A 20,721-nucleotide genomic window follows, 5' to 3' on the forward strand; every position below is an offset into this window, starting at 1 on the left:
GAGAAAGGGGATGTCATTACACAGAAAACCCACAGTCCCATAAAAGACAGACTAGAGAAATCTCTGCGGATACAGAGAGATACCAAGGTCCAAATCCAGACTGGAAAACATAAAGCACATCCTATAGTAGATGTTGTCATTATACCAGGAATCAATAACAAATTTAATCCCAAACCTTTACTTAGGAAGGAGAATAAAAACAGAGTATGATGAAGTGGTAAAGTTTCTGAAAAAAAGGAAAACAGAGGGATGTTGAGGTCTGCACACTGAGCAGGTCCAAAAAGGATCTTATGTCCTTTAGGCAGCAATTAACTTGTGCTCAGTATTGGGCATAGTTAGTGGTTTTGTTCTTAAACATCGGATGCACAAGCTGTTCTAAAGTTGTTCATCAAGAGCAGGACAGTCTTCTCCAAACTTCACTGAATGCTGAAGTGGCCTCCAAAGTCAAAACCTGGTTATTTCTTTCCGTTCTGATAATTAGGTATTAACTCCTATTTAAAAAAAGCATAAGTTCTTCTATAGCCAATTACAGACACAGCTTTGCAAAACCACCTGTTGAGGTGTGGCACTCAAAGCAAAGCCAGTGAAATCAGTATTCCCTTGGGAGCAGATACTGGTGAAGAGTTCAGACTTTTCAAACATTTCCAAAGTCAGACTCTATTTATGCACAACACGGTCAGCAGAGTCTGTAGAAACCACTGCCCTCGAATGTCCTGGGTTCTGCTCTAAATGGCAGTCTGTTCCACGTGTGATTCTAGGTATCTTCTGAGACTTTTTTTTAATAAACCCACATGGTGAATTTATATGTGATCCATAGTGAACAACAACAAATCTCTACTGATTTGCATCACTGAAGGATGTGGCAGTTATATGATGTTTGATGACTGCGTGTTTCATCTCACCTCAGTAATTCTACCAGCCCCAGGAATACTGAAAAGAGCAGGAGAGGCTCCTTGTCAAGATAATTAACACAGCTTTGATTAACAGAAGATGGCAACAATCCCCTTCTTGGATGGTTCTGGGAGTAATGTTAGCAAAAGCTGAGTTTCTAGCCAATTCTTAGTGATCAAGTCTCCTACACTTACCATGACATTTCTAGGTTAACTTTTCTAAGTAAGAGTACTGCTGGGACATTTAAATAGCGTTCATCTGTAATGCACAGGAGTTTACTAGCTCACTGTGAGGGAATCACAGCAGGTATAACCAAACCGTGGAACTATGCACGTATAGATAGACAAACAGATACACAGCAATGAACAAGATCTGGTTTTAAATATTCTTTCCCAGTCAGTCTCATTAAATTTCTGAGCATTTCTCAAGATAAAAATTGACAAATAGCATCTCCAAGTGGAGAGCCTCATCATCCCATTGCACTTTTTCAGAGATGACATAAACGCCATAAGAAATTACAATCAAATAAAATTAAAATGTCTAAATCTAGCTGAACAATTGCTAAACTAAGCAGAGGGATTATATTCCTTTGGGGGTTATCAGTGGTACTTGCTGAGCTCTGATTTGGTTGAAATGTAGTAGTTATAATGGAATATTTCATGCAGATCATATACATCAGAAATTTCTTTTGCTTAGTACATTCCAATGAACACTGCCACCCAAAATAGTTTACAACTTCTGTGTAAGAGAACAAACATGGAAATTCTTGTTAGCCGGCCTATCAGTAACGCTTTCGTTGAGAGAGCACCTTGCTTTCAAGCCATCCAACGGCATTACTAAATATGCCAGTCTCATTGAAAATAGTTGAAATAGGAAAGAATTCAGTAGCTGAGGTCACTCAAGTACTCTGGCAGAGTCATTATTGAATTTCTACTAGTGTGATTACAAAGAGTGTATGCTCTGTCCATTAATTTGCAGCATGGAAACCAAAAATCAATGGAGTGCTACTTAAAACTCCTTTTGTAATAATTACCATCATGTATGCAGGTATACACATGGAAGGGGAGTGTATAAGCTGTTGTTCACAGCCTTGACCAGGAAAGAGATTACCTAGTTTTCTGGTGAGCTGGATGTCAGAGAGGAGGAAGGAGAGATGAGTAAAAATTTAGTTCAAACTTGGGGTGACATTCAGACTGCAAAGGAAATGTTGTCATTTGCTTCCATGAAGCTAAGGTTTCTTCCCTGGAAATTTAAGTAGAACTGAAATTCCTGGCAAGCAATCAGGAACACAGCATTGATCTATCAAAAAAACCCTCTCTACAACAAGCATCGCAGTTTTCTTTAATAAACTTACTTCCCTATGAAATTACTATCATGTTAATGAAGTAATAACAGGAAAGTTGTAGGAGCTTTCTGTGAATGTTAGTGGGACAAACTGGTATACACTGCTTCAGCAGACCTACACTGATTTATACCAGTCACTGACATTCCTCATTCTGACCCTTCAACCTAATAATCACAGATTTTTCCAGGAAAAAGCACTCAATATTCTTGCTTAAGGAAAACACTGGCAACTTTTGTATAGTACTGCGACTCCCATTTAATTTTTCATTCTTAATTTTTGGTACAGAACCCCTGGGGTCATATTTAGTTGGGATTTGATGGATCATAACCATTTTTTTTGAGAACTCACAGACAGTTACTACCTTTCAAAAGAGCAGCCCACCTCTACCTTGTTCAATTGCCAGGAAATATATAGTATCCTCCAAACACTTCCTACGTCCCTTCCGACCCACCAATTTATGTAACAAAAACCAACTCAAACCAGGTGATTTGTACAAGCACTTGACACAGCAAGACAAATTCTACACTGATTTACACTTAAGGGACTGTGGCTGCACAGTTCCGGAAAAAAAAAAAAAAAAAAAAAAAAGTTGCCTTTTAAAATGTCAGTATTTGCTGATATTCACCATGATGTGATAACAAAGAAAATCAAGTTCTTCCTTCATTCCCAGAATGTGAAATACCAGAGGTCTCCCTGCAGCCTGAATTGTAGATAAGACTTGCAAATGAGGACTTAGAGAAGCCAATAGAGTAACTACCCTTGCTTGTGTAAGTCAGTTATGCGTGGAAGACTGCAATGATCTCTGATCCGAGCTGGTTTGTTTAGACTGGTTTTAGTTGCTTTGTCTATAACAGGCAAAGATTTTTACTTTCTAAGCTTGTAAAAGAACATGTATTATCTCTACCTGCTATGTAAAACGTGCAGGGGGAATTAAATGGAATCCATCACGACCGAATGCAAGAAGTCCTTGGTTTTGCTGAGCTGTGTTATGTCCAGCTTGAATTACATTAACTGTTGTGTTTGCTAACAGTGCTCATATGCTATAAAGTGTTCGAAAAACAATAATGAAGCTGCTTTATTCAGTCTGAAGCACCGGTAAACGTGGCCTCTTAGTTTTTATGCAACAAATCAGTATTAACTCCGTATCAGTCCACAGAAGTTTAAAATGTGCTTCACAGCAGGAAAGGGATCCATTCATCTATTTTCAGGCAGAGACACAGAATTAGCCAGATGAAGGAGGTGATTATTATTATCATTAAAAGTAGGAAGCCTCTCATAGTCTAGGAACCTGCTGCATATTGTATAAATAATAAATATGCTGCCTGCTTCAGCAAGTCTGCTAGTATAGCAGAAGAGACAGCAGATGGATGGGGACAGACAAGAGTGCATGGAAATAGTGAAAAAAATACTAGAGAGTTATAGGACAAGAGCTGTCCTTGTTAGCAGCCCAGCTATTGCAAACATTTTTCTAAGAAGATAACTGAAAAGCCTCAAGGTTTTCTAAACCTGAGATGTGAGTGTCTCAAAGAAGCAAACACACCTGACAGATCAGGTCTTCAAATTGTTTGAGTTCAGGACCTCATGCTGGTTTGGCATTCAAACTGATATCTGTAATCACAGAACTGGATACTACAAATGAGTTTAAACAAGTATCTTATGATTGTGTAAGGCTTGATCCTGGTTTAAATTACAAAAGTGAGCATCAGTAGATCAATTCCACTCAACTCAGTGGAGCTAAACCAACTTAAAACTGGTGCTAATGAGACAACAGTTAGGTCTGCCAAGTGTTTATGAAGACTCAACTTCCACTATAAACCCTGTATCAATCATGTAAGTGATTTTAAGTGATAATTTTAATGTGCTTATAAAATGATTTTTTTAATTACAACTATCTCCAACTGGAGGGTATGTGATGGATGTAATGGCAGAGCCTAATGAAAAGCATTTAAACTCATTCTGAATTTTAAAAAGAGAGAAAAAAAATTGCAGCGCACAAAACCCACCCGATTTCTGTCTTCCTATTGTTTAGGCCTGGTGGGACGTACAACAACAAAAGACAGACGATGTGGTCTCTGAACGAAGAAGGCAGCAGGAGTAGTGTTTAACCATCCTCGTGCAGGTATACAAGTAACGTCACTTAATTATGTACACGAGTCAACTGGGAATAGAACTCACCTGTCTGAACCCAAGTGCCAGCCCGGAGAGGTGACGGGAGGAAAAGCTCTGCTGCAAGTGGGGAGTAGCAGCCCACAGCACCAGCACCACACCGTAAAATCCACGAGTCAGCAGCTACCACAATCTGCTGGCTTTCTTACCAATCTTGTGTAAGGTTTACAACAAAGACTTAGCATCTATATAATAATTTTCCACCTGTTTCACAGAGCACCCACCATTATTATGTAACAAAAGAAAGAAATAGAGACGAGATTTTGATCTGTACTTTAAATAGGCAGAAGCACATCAAACTAAAGTAACCTTGAGTGGAAAAGTAAATCTCAGTAAGTCAATGCAGAAACAAATGGTTCACCTGTCTAATGCATTGTGCTTTGTCTAAGAAAATATAAAGGTCTCAGATAAACGGCGATACTTTACCACTGTCAGACTGATCTGGCAGAGGCATGAGACTGAAAAATGTTTAAAATCTAATTCTCTTTTATGAGATTGTAGCCTATTTTCCCGAGGTCTCTCCTGACCAGTTTTAAGTGTCAAGTTCCGAGGAGTTTTGTTATTACAAAATTCCTCAAGCAGCAATGGTACAGAGGGCTTACGTGTGTAAGAAACATATTTCAATTTGCTCTGCCGAATACTAACAAAGATCTTATTCACTTTATTCTAGAAAGATTTGGCTTTTGGCACTTTTTCCTAAATTTTCTTCATTCTTTATTGCCTGACTGATTTATTTCCTCTGCTGTGAAAGTTACAGAGGAAAGCAGAGTCGCTTGGCAGCGTGATGTGGTATTGCTGAACTCAGCTGTTTATGGCTTTCAGCAGATGTTTCTGCTTCAAAGACAATGCGAAAAAAAATACACATGCACAAATTCCTCCCCCCCAGTTCTGCATCTTTTGTCTCTTATCTTCCACTGCCTCCAAATCACAAGGAAGACTACATTACAATACCTGCTAAAACATCCGAACCATGCCAACTGCCACAGATAAGTAAGAGCTGATGTCAACCTCAAATTAGAACTCATGATTTAAAGTGTAAAGAGGAAAAATTAACAGAAAAGTCAATCCATGATTGTGCTGCATCAGGAGGAGATTTTCACAAATAACCTCACTATGAATTACAGCTTATTAAAAGCAAGAACACAGCAGCTTTCGACAGAAAATACAATTGGGACAGCCAGCCTTTCCCACTGCATATTCCAGGAGCTCTGCAAAACAGATGCTCAGACATAAGTAAAAGGCTGAAAAGTAGACTGTATGTTTTCTAGTCATTCTCTGGGAAATTATTACTTTGTCAGATATCAAAAAATAATCTTACCCTGGACATCAGGAATTACAGTTATTACCGAACCCATCTATCAATTTGTAATGGATATAAAGCTGTTGCCCCATTATTTGATGATTGTACATCCTATTCTATTTAGTATGTGTGAGGCTCTGCTCTATTTACTTAACAGTGAAATAAAACAATATATCTAACCTGACTGGAAAGCAGGGAAGGCACTGACAGCAGCTTTCTCAGCAAGACTGGGTTATTGCATGCATTTGCTAAGCCTCCAGTATTTGGTTTTGATAAGCATTTAAAAAGCTTTTCCAAACTGTACAGATTTGTTGAGCAAACGATTTTGATGCTTTCATTTGGGCAAGAAACATGTAAAGAATGATCTTTCTCTTGGTGCTTCAGCCCTTCTGCTTCCCAACAGACCCAGGAACTCCAAAGTAGAGGAAAAAAAAATATTAAAAAAATTGCAACTGGGCTGGAACTTCTGTAGAGATCACGGACAGATCTAATTTCATGCATTTTTAAATCTCATCTCAATTAATTTACTTTCTTGGAGAGAGAACTCATGGGAACGCCTTGCTCCTTGGCTAATACTGTGTTAAGTTATCTATAAAGACTAATGTAGTATTTTTGAATAGTCAGGACTGAGTCTAACACTGGTTCTGTTGCAATCCAACATGAAAATTCATTTCAAAAGCGCCTAACAACAGGCTTTCAAAAACCTCATCTTATAATATCTTGCTTTGAATTTCAAACAGAAGAGAGAACGCTGTAACATACCTGATAAGAAAGAAAATACTTTCCACTTAGTATCTTCCACAACACTTGTGCAAACCCTGTTGGGTTTCTGACTCAGCCTTTATCTGTTAGAAAGCAGGTATTTATGCTGATGACAAGTCAAACACCAATTTCCATTGAGACAATTGACTGTTTATAGTGTTGATGGATTATGGTAGAGCCAACACTCTGGTTATGGATCAGGGCCTCGCAGTGGTAGGTGCTAGATGAAAACTAGACAGATGTATGTTGTTGCCATGACAATTGCTACAGCTATCTCAGATTTGATCTTTCTGAACTTGCATTAATGAAAGTATTGAAAAGAAAGGGTCCTTCAGGCTCAGGAAGAGTCCTTGCCCATGAGGGCTCCTGCGGAATTCACTTTTCCTTAATATAAGTGCGGGCTGCCCGGTAAGTCAAAACCACTCAGGATTTATAAGGTTCAACAAGTTGCTCTGCTCCCACAAGTACCCAGTAAGACAGTAAGGTGTAAGAAGCAAATATTCCCTCTCAAGACAGTTTGTGCAGACACTTGCTTAGACACTGCAGCAGACAGAGCGAGCGAGGCAACAGCAACGGAGCATCCGCCTCCTTCCTGCAGGCAGCCTACTCCTGAAAGAGACACGAGAGACATTCTTCACCCTTCCTCCCTCCCCAGCTTGGGCCTTTGATAAACACTCCTGACATTCAAAGCAGCAAAAGAGGAGCCATATGAAAGGCTCCTTTGGGAAGCAACATTCTAACCCTAGTCTTCTGTGCCCTAGAAAAGAAATTGTTACAAGGCACAGCTGGCTGATCCTCCACCATATGTGCAGATGTCCAGTGTCTCTTTGGCACCTACACCGTACGTCGGAGACATATGTACCCTAATTTGACCTGAAACAGGCATCCTAACATAAAGAGAAACCTTAAAATGCAAAGACAGCAGACACAGATAAATTATTTGGGAAATCAAGATGAGAAAAAGTGGAGGGAAAGGATCTTTAAAGCAGTTGGTAAAGTCTTAGCTTTATTATTCCTGATACTGTTATTGACAGCTACGTGCATACGTTCCCAGGTGTCATTTTAAGCAGGCAGATGCAGATCACAAGAATGACTCACCTTGGGAGCTCTGAGGGTTGCACTGGTAATTTGCCAGCAATCTAGAAGACTGCACCTAATTTGCACCAAAATATGCATGATGCTTAAAACAAAATACTCAGGAGGCCATAATGCTTGTTCATATGTGACTTTCTCATAAATGAATGGAAATTGTTTGTTTCAGGGTATAATGGTAGAAGAAATCCACTGCTGATGTCTTCCTCCCAAAGTATCTCTACAGTATGTACAAAGCAGTTTCTGCAGACACAGATGTGACTTCCTGAAGATATATATAATTTCCCAAACATCTACTACCACAGCAGTGGCATATGCCCTCTCAGGTCTGATCTTGTCTCAATTATCAGTCAGAAAGATAAACAACTCTAATGAAAAAAATCCTGATCCATGAACACCCAACCTCTCAGTCCTTGTGAAAACTGTGTCCTCTGCTCAGACCGCAAGGTTTTAAGGTCAGCAGGCACCACTGCCACTCTGCTGAGCTCTGCAAACCACTCTGACCCAAAACTGTGCCAGGGGAAGATGACCTAGATTCAGAAAGAATTAATAACATTTAGCCGGCTTGTAATGTGCGAATACGCTTCTCTGTGTCCATATATTGGGCAGACTGCCTGTCTCCAGGTATAGCCAGACACACACACCACACAGCTTACAGTTTTTCAAGTATGATGCATGTTGTACATACACTCTTTACTTTTATTTTTCAATCACAAGAGAATTCACTTCCCTGACATCTCTTGGCAGCATATGGTGCTGCCAGACAGAGGAGGGACCTGCACAGAATTGTAACAGCTTTCCTCCATGCCCGGATGATACAGAACAAAACCTGGTAACATCATTAGCTGTTTCCATGTGAATGCAATGATACTCAGACAGTGTTAAAAAAGAAAAACAAACCAAAAAAAAAAACCCACTTAAAAAAATGTGTGCGCGTGTGGCGAGGGGGAATAAGTGATTGTGACACAGTCTGAAACATAAACATAACATCTGGAAGCACTCTTCCCGAGTCTGCCTCTTTATCAGACAGATGGCTGGAGAGATGTAAGCCCATGGGCCTCTCAAAAGGTTCAAGGCCAAGAGGATAAAGTGCTACATCACAGCAGTTTTCCATTATGTCAGTTTTTCTAAATGTCTCTTCGTTCTCTCACACTCAGGTTTTCTACTTGGCTGACAGAAATCAAAAGCACTGAGTGACTCCATTCCTCCGCAAAGTACAACATCCACAGGCAGAAACGTCCGCCCAGGAACAGACCGAAGGCAGCCTGTGGCAGCCCAGTTCCAGATTTGAAGGAGCAAGAGGAGCTAGGCCCTGATTAGCCCCAGTCACTGCTTCTTAGTTCTTGACACCGCAGTTACAGGATGCTCTGGCTTTGGTAGAGAAGACAGCTTAAGAAACTCCCCTAACCCTCCTTGCTCCTACCCTTAAATCTGTCCTTCTCATCCCCATAGTTGACAGCATACCAGCTGGTGGAGGTATGTTATTTAAAAAGAAAAAAAAAAGAAGAAAGAAAATTACTTGGGTTAAAAATAACCCTTGCTCTGTCTTGGAATAGGTCTTATACCCTGTGGTGGCAATCCAAAATAAACTACACAGCGAATATGAGTCTTTTCATTGAAGCTGTTCTCAGGGTAGATGTGGAACATCATAAATCAACCACAGAAGCCTTAGGCTGGAACCAAACAGAGGCAATACTAAGATACGGAAATGGTTATAATAGTAACCAAAAATATCTCTTCATCTACCCCGAGGACACATTTCAAATCTACCAGCTTTCCTCCAGAAATGAGAAACAAGGGAAAACAAGTGACCAAGCAGTAGTCTAAGACTTGTTTTCACTGATTAGTGTTATTATCCTCATCAATAGCTACTTGAATCTCAGCACAAACTGCATTATGAGGCACACAAACATTGCTGATTTCAAGCCGTTTTCAGTTACTTGCTACAGTGGTAAAGTCTTTCTGAATAAATCTAAGTTAGGAAGCTATGGCTCTTGGCTTTAGCAGCACAAATTCAAAGAGAACAAATATTACTTAAAAAAGTAAAAAAGCGTGACCCACTTAAATTCTCAAAACGTAATGGTAAACAATTATTGATGTGATGTGTTTAAAATATGTCCCTTGGTTTTTATTATTTATGTAATGTGATAGGTATATAAGCTGCTAAGTAGTGTTGCATTCAGATATAAACTGCTTGTTTCAAAGTGTTTATAATGAAATTATATCCATAAACTAATGCTAGCAGAAATATGCAAGAAAAGAAAAGCAACATGGCAACAAAAATGCGTAGTTTTATTGAGCACAGACATTTGTTTCCAGGGATATGAAGGGGAAAGAGTGCAATGGTTCTCCATGGTGCGTCAGGGAGATTCCTGAGTAAAGGAGAACACATAGAGCAAGGCCAGAATTTCCTGTTTACGTCCGTAACAACTCAACACATCGCCCTCCCCATTACGACCAGAATGGATCCTGGATGCAGTTTTATCTGGCTACCACAAAACAGTTTGTAGGAGGCAGACTCCAATGCACTAAGAATCTGTTGTGAATTTAAGTAATACTCTGACTTATTTCACAACCAACTGGGGACATGTGACAATACAAGGGGAGAGTCAAATTACTCCTGCTGGTTGCAACAGAGGAACAAGGCACAACTGTAGAAGACCCTTCATTGTCTTTTCCTGCTAGCTGATTCTCTGAGCTGTGCTAAAAATAGATGGTCATGTAAAGAAAAATAACATACTATCATCTTGACAAACTGTGTGAACGTTCATAAAGCATTCAAGAACTTCCAATTACTTGCTTTTCAGAAGCTCTTTTGCAAAGACAGTGGAAAACACCTCTCTCTTCTTAAATTAACCAACATATTTCTGAGTTGGCTGAGTTTGCTGCAAGAGAAGATTAGCCTGTGTTGATGCTGGAACTCCCAAAGAGCACCTCACATCTACGCTGACCTTGCTACAGAACCACCCAAATGAACTGCACTGCTAAACCAGCCTGAAGAAGCTGGTGGCAGCACAGAAAGATCCCATTAGGGACTTGCAATTCTCAACCAAATTAAATTAGCTTAACAGAATATTTGTGCTCTGTGCAGCAGCCTCCAAGTGACACTTAGAAACTCAGTAACTGTAACGCCCACTACATCCTATGCTTTCCCACTGCGATCCCAGCACACACACGCCAGGTTTCCCTACCCTTGTACACAAATATGTCATTCAAGCCTAGGTGTGTCATGCTTTCAGAAGACAGTGACTATTTACATACACAAATGAAAGAGGCATTAATTAAAAAATTTACTTTTATTTGCATAATTAGTGCTAGAAATATTTTTATGGGTTAATTAGACCTTATGTAAATTGGAGAAGATTTAATTTGGGGTTTGATAACCTGACTATTATAGTTCTGCAGTTGCAAATAGACTCAGTTACATGCTATTCTAAAGCCATGTCCTCCCTTTCAAACTGTTTTGTTTTTTACTTCTGGCAGGCTCAAATTATGCATTTTTCCTTTCCCTTTATCCCCCCTCCCCCAAACTCTCCACTGAAAATCTCACTAACTGAAATGATATCACGTGTAAATACACTGAATCAGTGAGCTGCTCACGACAAGAGAAATTTCTGCACTTTACAGAAGTCTAATATTTCCCAGGCACTCTGACTGGGCATAGAATACAAATGTTAAAATCTGCTGAAGTTTTCTCTGCCTGAAGATAGCACAAACCAACTGAATGGGAAAGCAATAACCAACCCAGCATCCACCAAAGATTTTATGACACTTTCAGTGAGCCTAGATTTGAGGCTAATAGTAAGCCCAGAGCTAGGGAAGCACTGCTCAGATCTGTACAATGAAAATGCTCTGCGTGGACTAATGTACAGCAGTGTTGTGAGAATTTGTTAAGATGATATCCAGCAAGAGCAAAATAATTTCCACTGAAAGCAGCAATATATGACTTTACTATGTGCCATAGAAGATAATCACACTTCCTGAAAAAGCACAGCTTTTGTGTCTGTGGAACAACCAGACCAGGTCTCAGTAAAAACACGTATTAAACAGGAGAGCAGGCGCTGGCAGGCCAGTTCATACCACTGCTCCCTGGAGTGGGCTGCTTTGCCTCTGGCAGTTACCAGTGTATGGATTAGCAAAGGAGCCTCCAGTTCTGGAAGACGTAACTGTTTGCAAAAGGAGATTTCTCTCTATTACATACAAGATAGTAAATACTGAAAGGTTTGAATTACCCTATACCAATGCTTGAAAGTTACAGTGGTTCACTGCAGAAGAATTCATTCCTTGCTTGATGAATCAACCTCAGAGTCTGTGATATGTTCAGAGAATCAAGGTCAAAACTATCAAGCCAAAAAATTATGTACAGTAAAAACCTTTAAGTTACTCATATTCATGCTAAAATGACACACACATCCCCCAAACGTAGGCCTATTGTATTCATTTTTTAATTTAAACTGATGAATTTTATTACCTGGAAACTGAGATGCCCTGTTATAGATGAGCAGATGGTACCATAGTTAACATAAGTGTCTCCAGATTTCCAGGCTAGAGGTTTAATAGGTATGAGTAGTGGTAATATGAGCCCTAAGTCTTTCAACCAATGAATGGTATCATGGATATAAATGAGCTTAATGTGCCGAGAATATGAGGTTTCATACCTGTTCCTTGAACTTGGTGCTATCCTCTGACAAATAACTGTTGTGGTTGAATGCTTTCCACCGTTCCCCACCTCTTGTTTCACATCCCACTGCCGGGGGTCACTTGTCTTTGCACTGAGAATGTTTACACCTTTCTTCACCTTTGCCCTGTTGGAAACAGCAATTGTAAAAAGTTTACAAGAGTGTCATTCAGGACTGTGATCTTCCAAATGTAGTTCGGGCATGAAAATCTCAATATATCAGCTTTAAATATTAGATATGCTTCTAATCCATCAGTAAATAAGAGAGTGGTATCATGAATGCAGATCTAAGGCAACATATCACTTTTTTTGGACAGAACCAGCTAAGCATGTGCCTTTTTATGTTCTGCCAACAACAGGCTGGAGTTACAGTTAAGACTGAACCTGTAAGGAAAACCTGCACTCGAGGATTTTTTCTCTATTCCAGCAATGATTTCTCCCAAAGAGAAATCTGTCCCATCATAGAAGACTCAGGAAGGTTCTGCTCATCTGTAGGAAGACAAACACATGCTTCCTCACTGCACAGACCAATACTTCACCAGTTTTTTACATAACCCACTTTTATTCCATACAATATTCTTCTAGTTGCTCCTCTACCTGACAATTCCCTCTTTGTGACAGATTCCCAAGGAAATTTCTGTTTGAAATCTCCAGCCTGGAGAGAATACAGCTGTTGGCTTTGTAACTCAGAGATGGTCTTAGAGGATGCAAATTTCTGCCACTGTTCGTTGTTATGTCCTGTGGAAAAGTTAACTGCACTTATCTAGTGAAGCTAATAACATCAACTGTATGGAGGGTTAATTAAAGAGCACTTGCTTAATTAAGGAAGATCTGTATAAAGAACTCCCAGTAAAGATGCTATTTGGGTGAAGAATGTTTAACTGCCCATCTTCATTTCTATGACAAAGCATCAAAAGAGAAGCAGAGTTACTTGTACAGCCTTTCTCTTCAAAAGTCACTGAGGGCCAAACTTCCCCTAGCCCACTGAACTCGCACAAGACGATGAGTATGTGGGGAGCAGGGTGTCAGTTAGAAGTACATGGCTCCGAGTAGCTTGGCCTCAGTGTTGGATGGAGAAGGCAAAGGGCTGCTTAACTCCACACCGTCAGAGCACGGTCACCGTGGCCTCTATTCAGCTGGGACTGCCTTCACCATAGCAAGGAGGCTAAAGCACAGTGAAAAACTGTGTTTTTCTAAAACACTTATGCAACACCAAATGTTAGTTATTGACCAGAAAACATCTAACGATATGTCAATATCTTCTTGACATTTATGAGGACTCTGCACCTACGTTCCTCAGAAAACCACGTCTTTTTGCATCTTTAGACACTAAAATGATTTAAAAATGTAGTCATTATTGAAAGTATATTTTCTTGTTGCAGTTTTTCAACAGTGAGACAAAACACAATTAATTTAACACATTGAAAAACAAAGCTTTTTTTTTTTCCTCCCCCCAGGATAAAAGCATAAATGCTTAATTCTGTTATTGGTAACATAAAACACCATGGAGCTTCACAGATTACTGTCTTGCTCAGGTAAAACAGCACAAACCTGATGTATCTCTAATGCCTTCAGTTGAATGACTCAGAAATGAAAACAGACAAAGTAAAGGGAGAATCAAATCTGTTACTGAAAGTTCATTAAAGCTTTAAGTCCCATTAAGTTTTCCAGCATGCTACAGTTCAAATAAATGAACAATAAATAAACATTTCATTAATAAGAAAACACTACCACCAACCTTGAAATCTGTATAAATCCATCAGTATGTTTTCGGTAGTATGTATTTATGGAGCTGTTTGGATGTATTTTAGGATACTGTTATTTAGCAACTGAAGTAAAAACTGATCATTCAGATCTTTTATTCAGCTGTTCCTTGAGATGGGCTCTGAAATGGCATAACGTCAGTCGAAATGAGGTTCCTCATGTTTGGATTTTCAACAGAATTACAACTTTGTCAGCAGCTGCAAATTGCTCCTTCCACCATGTAGATTGACATAGTCAATACCTGGGCTCTTGTTAATTAGGACGAATATTTTGTATGGCCAAGGTTAGTGGTAAAATACACTGCCAGAGGACGACAGATCGTGGCTACAATGCCATTTTGTTAATTACAGTATGGGGCATTAAGTTGAGTGGTTTCCACACATGCCATTATATAAAGCCCATTAAAAAAAAAAAAAAAAAATTCTATCCCAGGGTAAAGTAGGTTATGTTTAGTGAGAAAAATCAATGTTGTGATTGCACTTAGCACAGGAATTAGGGTATGAACACCCAGAAGATTGAACTTCCTAAATAAATATGAAGCACAATTTGCAACTCTCCCTCTAAAAAGGGCATTGAGTTTTATATAACAAGGTCAATGGATGAATCAGAATTAAGTCAGACAGTAGTGAGCCCCATACATTTTTAAATGCGGTCTGTATGCATATGCTACAAATGTTTTTACTTAAATTTTTATTTACTTGGTGTTTGAGTGCTAGCAAGGAAAAGTCTATTTAATTCTTTACCAAAGATTCGTTGACCTTGTTGTATGCTTGTGATTAAATATTAATTTTTTAAATCAATATGCCAACTTTGTACATAAAAATTTGTAAGTTATACTACCTCAATAAACCCTGAGACCGAGGACCTGGAGGCCAAATTATTTGACAGTCTCCAGTATTTACCCACCTAATCTATGCAGTATATATACATTTATCATGTTCACTTCAGGGAGGCAGGTACAGTGACAATAAATGGACATGATAAACAGCTGAAGTACTCCAGGTTTCCTTAGTGTGTGGTTCCCCATTCCAACTGGAAAATTCTCCCCTTTGCCATGTCTGCTTGTTCATGAGTAGATGCTTGTCCTCACACAGAGGCTCTTCTGCACAACTCCACAACCTGCAAGTATCCACCAGCCATAACTTGACAGCTTGGATCTCCATCCAAAGTGGAGTCAAAATCTTCCCCTTCAACACTATTCTAAACAATTATTGATATTTTCTGTCGGCGTTGCTAAATTTCCCCTGTCACTTCAGCTATGTGCTATCTACCCTAAGGAGTAACTAAACCACGGCCCCAGGTCACCCAAAAATCACCCTTTCCTTTTTCTGGATCTAAACACAGACCCTGCTAAGCAAGTCACCTACATGTGCACAAAAGCCAAGGGCAGCAGCTCATTTATTTGAGTTTGATTGTCTATGTGCTGAAAGTTAAGCAGTTTTTGATCTTCTGACAAAAGCAGACCTTGCAATGGAAAGATGAAAGACCAACCATCATTAAGAACAGTGCAGAATACCAGAGGTCAGCTCCAATCCCACACTGGATAAAGGACTCAATGTGAACAGGGTTTTGAAGCTTTATAAACACATGGTAGCCAGAACAGCAAAAGATTTTCTTGCTTGAACTCCTAAGGTTATTAATTCATAGCACAGGAACTCTCTGCCTCGGCTTTGTCTCAAAATAACTGTCTCTCTTTAAATTTATCAAATGGAGAATTAAAACTTTTTGCTGGCATGCAGATCAAGCAAGATCTCAAAGACATTAGAGAAAAAGTCTCCAGCGGCTTTACCTAGAAATCATTACTTAATTTTTTGTCAAGAGCAAGTAAAAACAATCTCACAGCAAATGCACTTATGTAAACATGCAATTTCCAAGCAAATATTCCATTTTCAAATTGAAGCTTTTAGTTGTATACAAGGATTTCCATTTAGCACCTTATCTTCCTAACATGTCAAACCTAGAAATGATGCTTCTAATTAATACATTCTGACCAACTATAGATGAAAACCTGGTTGCTCCATTTCACGGTCTTCAAATTACAAGAAATCTCAGCAATATATAGACATAATAGTATACAGCCGATAAAGACACTAACTGAAAGGCAATTGAATCAGCAACAGACAGAGCTGAAGATGTGACTTAGGATTTCAGGAACTCAAATTATAGTTTCCTATTTAAATTTAAATTTGAATCTTGCAAAACTGCTATGGCTACGGAAGGGTTCTGCCACCTGCAGCAGTGCTATCGAGAAGGCAGACTGCTGAATACTCTACTGGTTTTCACATGCTGTATGACTTTGCTGACGTATGCTAATCGTAGAGAACATCACCCCTCTTATTCCGGAGGAAGTCATCGTCAAAGCACAGATCCAAGTGGGGCTGCATTGCCTGGTGTGCTGCAATACAAGATAGGTAAACTTCCAGCAAAGGAAGAATCTGAAGTTACAGGTAGGCTGACACCACGCAAGGTCTCTCATTCCTTGCAGCCTCGCACTAACACCCAGCTGACTCACGGGCAAGTTAAGTTGGCAGCATTAATCAGCGGATGATTTCGCTTCCTGATGGCTCACTGCAAGATCCGATAAGCAGCAATGCCAGTGCCAGGGAAGTGCAGAAGCATGAAGCAAGGGGTGGAGGAGGGGACCAGGGCAATACCCTCAGCAGCAGCATTGTCAATCTGCACTCCAACAGAAAGTTTACACTGTAGCTTGGGTAGACGAGGTTGCACTCAAGAATAAAAAGCTAAATCAATACTACATTCTTATAATCAGTGAGCTTTCATAAGATCTGGAGTGTTTTTCCAGACACTAAACCTTTTGGTTCCTGCTAGACTGTTTGTTTTCAGAGGGTTATACTTAGCTCTACATCTTCTGTGCTCCTCATAAATGCCATGCTATTCTCAGCATGCTGTACTTTGATCTGAGAGCGGTCTGGTTTTAGATCAGTGACCACTGCTTTGTACAGTCTCTTCAGCTCACATCTGCTGCCCAAGATGCTGTGCCGGAAGACTTTTCTTTATGAAGTACTTGAATATTAGAGACAGATGCAGGTTCAGTCTAACCGGGGAGACTGGCTCATCTGTAAGGTAGTCCTCAGGTCACAGGAGCCAAGCGTGGGCATGTCATACCTCACCACGCTGGGCAAGGGAGAGGATGCTCAGATGCTCCTGCTAAATCCTCTGCATTTCCAGGCGCAAATCCCCGTCTGTTTGTATTTGTCAAGTTGGTGTTTCAACTTAACAAACACTGACCCCTTTTGGTCAGTCTTCTCTGGAGCCTCAGTGTTCCCTGCAACTCTTTGCTAACCCTCCCTTAGTTACCCAGACTAGTAGAAGCCTTTGACATTATTGACTGCAAAGGTCACACTGTAAGAAATTACTTTATGGTCTCTCCCAAAGCCCAGGGAGCCTCTCCTGGTGGCCTGTTTCTGGGCTGCACTTTACAGTAAGTCTCTAACCTTCCCAAGTTCAGCCAAAAAAATTTCAACTTCTTCCTGTCATGATTTAAGTTCACTCCTTTCCTTCTTTGTTCCCAGAGTAAATCAGGAGATTAAAGCCATCTGTAGGAACCCATAAAACCCAGGCAGGAGACTAACCACAGCAATTAAGCAAGATTTGTTTTATTAAGTAAATCTTTTTCCTTTCATCTTTCTATGTGAAATGAGTTGCTAGATCTCACTGCAGCTCTGAATGAACAAGACAGACATCTGCCTGGCAAAACAATATTCATTAAAAGCCTCATTGCTGGCCTTATTGAGAAGCCAAAAGCAGAACAGAGAAATATGATCTGGTTAGCCATGTTGACCTATCAAATATGCTCCTTTAATTTGCAAAATACACAGACAGAGTAAGTGTGATTAAGTGGCTATGGCTTTGCTTAGGTAACATGAAGGATCAGGTATCAGCTCCAGGCTTCCTGCATGACTCCAAACAAGCCACAGGAGCCCTGTTCACCTCCGTCCTACCCTAGCAAGGAGACTTCCACCTATGCTTCATGTGGCCACCTCTTTGCTATAGACGTTTTGATTTATAAGCCATATGCACAGGTAAGCAGCAAGAGAAAGCCCCATCTCGACTGGGGAATTCAGGTACTAAATTTATTAGGTAATAAATTACTGCTAATAGTAGCATTTCAGATTTGGTTCCTGTTTGAAGGCTAGCCCAAAGGGCCACGCACAAAAAATTTTGTTTTCTTTGATTTCTAGATTTACAGCATGGGCTAATCACTAGTAAAAGTGAAGATCTTCCTTCTCAGAGCATCCTTTCTCCTTCAGACATTTTATTTCTCATGGAGCATCCAGAAAAGGCCTTCAGGAAACAGCTTTTGTAAAAAAGGGTAAACACCCTTTAAAATGTCAAAGCAGCTAATCTCTAGGTATTTAGTCTTTGCTTTTCACTCCTTCCCCTCTTCCTTTCACTTCTTAGAATGCTGGTCTGTTTGAAGCAACTTTGAAAAAAATGCCATGTCAAAATTAAGAAAACTGAAATATTTTACTTTGAAAATGCAGTAATCAAATTCTTAAAAATCTCCAAGCCTGAATGGTTAAGTTTCTTGAATATAGGTGTAATTCTGCAAGCAGCTGAGACAGATTTCAGTATTCCTGAAACCTCCTCTGTCAGCTGAAGTGGACTAAATTCATCTTCCCTAAAACTGCATATTTTGGTGACTTCATTGTCCATCAAAATTATATAAATTCCTTCCACTGCCAGTGAGGAATCCTGGGATTCAAAATTGCTCAGAGGCTGTTCTTTGGTAGTGTTTCTTACATAACTAAAATTCCCTGAGACACTAGGAAAATCAGCTGTCCTTTATTTCAATGGCAATAGGTGCTTCATATCCCTTAGGAAGCTTTGAAGAGCTCAGCTGCAAGGCACGAGGTGGATGCTGTCATCTGTATTTTTTTTTTTTTTTCCAAAAAAGAAACCCAGTGTTGCTGTGGGATGTTTCAGTCACAGAGTCCTTTGGTTTGGGCTGATTTCCGTGGTTAACTCTTTGTTAGCACTACCAGTCCTATTGAGGTATTCAGCGAGTATCCCATTATTTATTTTAAAAGAAAAGGAAAAAGACATGCTAATTATGAAGCTTGGATACTGCTCCTTAAGTCACAAAAATAGTATTTAACCTAATGATAAATCTCATGGAAAAACTGCTTTCTCCAGCACTAAATGTTAATAGCACTACTTAAGGGATTACAAGAAAGGCAGGACATAAAACATATACATATATATATTAAAAATATAAATAAAAGCAGAAAGAAACTACACGACACAGAGAATCTGGATTTGTCTTCCAAACTGAGACAAAACGCAATCTGAATTTACAACCTGCTAACATTCTGCCTCCAGCAAAGATAAACACTATAAACTGATGTCCATAGAAGCTGTCACAGAGCTTCTACTGCATTTAACTCCAGCTCATCCTGCTTTCAGAGAAACAATCACATTTCAGGGCAGATATTACTGAGGGGTTCTCAAATCCATTGGTGGGGTTGAGTATTTAAACCTGAGGCAGGCTCACAGGAGGTCAAAACGTGAGGGAGCTCTTGCAATGGCTGCCAGTAGCTCTACTTGCTCTCTGCCTTGGCTAATTGCATTTATGGGGCCACTTAGGTGGCAAAACCACTGTCATCGAGCTCAAATCATCACAGCACTAACAAGATAGTAGGCAAGATGGTCCAAAGTAGAAGAAAGCAAAATCATGCACCAAATAACCCCAGTTCATCATACACCTTCCTTTTCTTATCTCTCCAACCCATAGCTTCAAGAATTTGTTTGGACTTAGCAGTGCTCACCAACTCCCACAATTTTACATGAAGTATTGCAGGGTTTAGATATTATCTTTTTTTTTAATGTGTCAGCTCCCAGAATCATTTGGAAGGGATTCTCACAGCTATTAAAAGCAGAAGAATAAGTGTTTTCTATGACAAGAGCCCCACAGTTGTTCTTTTTGTAATCAATCCTTAATATTTTTGTTACACTTGAGGTTATCATCCTAAAATACAAAAACCCCATTCCCATTAGGAGTGATGGAGATCCCCTTGTGATAAGCACTATCCAGGTATGGTGCAGAAAGACCTCCTTCTCCTCAGAGTTTAAAATACATATTAATCAGCAGATAGGAGCACATAATTTGGGAACCCAAAATCACAAGGGAAAAGACTGCTCTTTTCAACTCCCTTTATTGCCCTTTACCTCTTAATTCATGGAATCAGCAAAAACTCTGGGTTCAGAAGAAATGCAAGAGAAGCATTTACTGAGAAGACCAGTCTTGCAGTGCCCAAGAGGTGTTTGCAGCAGTGCTTTAAAACTGTTGTGCTCCTTATACTAAGCATTTTAGATGTTTAACCTTAACTGACTAAGGGACAGCCTGAGTTTGCAGGTTTTTTATGACTTACTCACCCCTTCCATTTCCTTAAAGAGCAAATGAGTAAAAAGGTTCTTTTCTAATTTAAAACTCAACCACTGGGTACAAGTCAAAGATCCATCTCATGGACTCTGAAAGGAACTGAAAGAAGTTGATGTATAATCACATCTAGGTAAAGTCCCTGAAAAGTTTTTGCTATGGGATCAGTATCTGAGTGAACACTCTTTTACGAATTTTTATATGAAGAAGCACTGGACACCTGTCTCCTCCTGCTGTTTGTTGAAAATAAGCATCTGTCTCACAACAACACATGTTTGGAGAGAGAAGCAGAAGAGAGAGACAGAGATGGGTGTGGAGTAAAC

The 20,721-nt window shown here is 39.7% G+C and overlaps 1 protein-coding gene across 2 annotated transcripts in view; it reads right to left on the reverse strand.

Moving 5' to 3' along the window:
* The window catches only part of TMEM132C (transmembrane protein 132C), a 765,633-nt gene that overhangs the window by 84,079 nt on the left and 660,833 nt on the right, over positions 1–20,721 (reverse strand). The window contains exon 3 of one of the 2 annotated variants that reach the window (XM_026859692.1): positions 12,215–12,361. The exons of the other annotated variant lie outside the window; for it this stretch is intronic. Coding sequence (XP_026715493.1) covers positions 12,215–12,361 — 147 coding nt within the window. The remainder of the gene's footprint in view (positions 1–12,214; positions 12,362–20,721) is intronic. 2 annotated transcript variants of the gene reach the window in all.

The sequence above is a fragment of the Athene cunicularia genome (assembly GCF_003259725.1).
Source record: "Athene cunicularia isolate RWA chromosome 15 unlocalized genomic scaffold, athCun1 chr15_part1, whole genome shotgun sequence".
NCBI classification, from domain to species: Eukaryota; Metazoa; Chordata; class Aves; order Strigiformes; family Strigidae; genus Athene; species Athene cunicularia.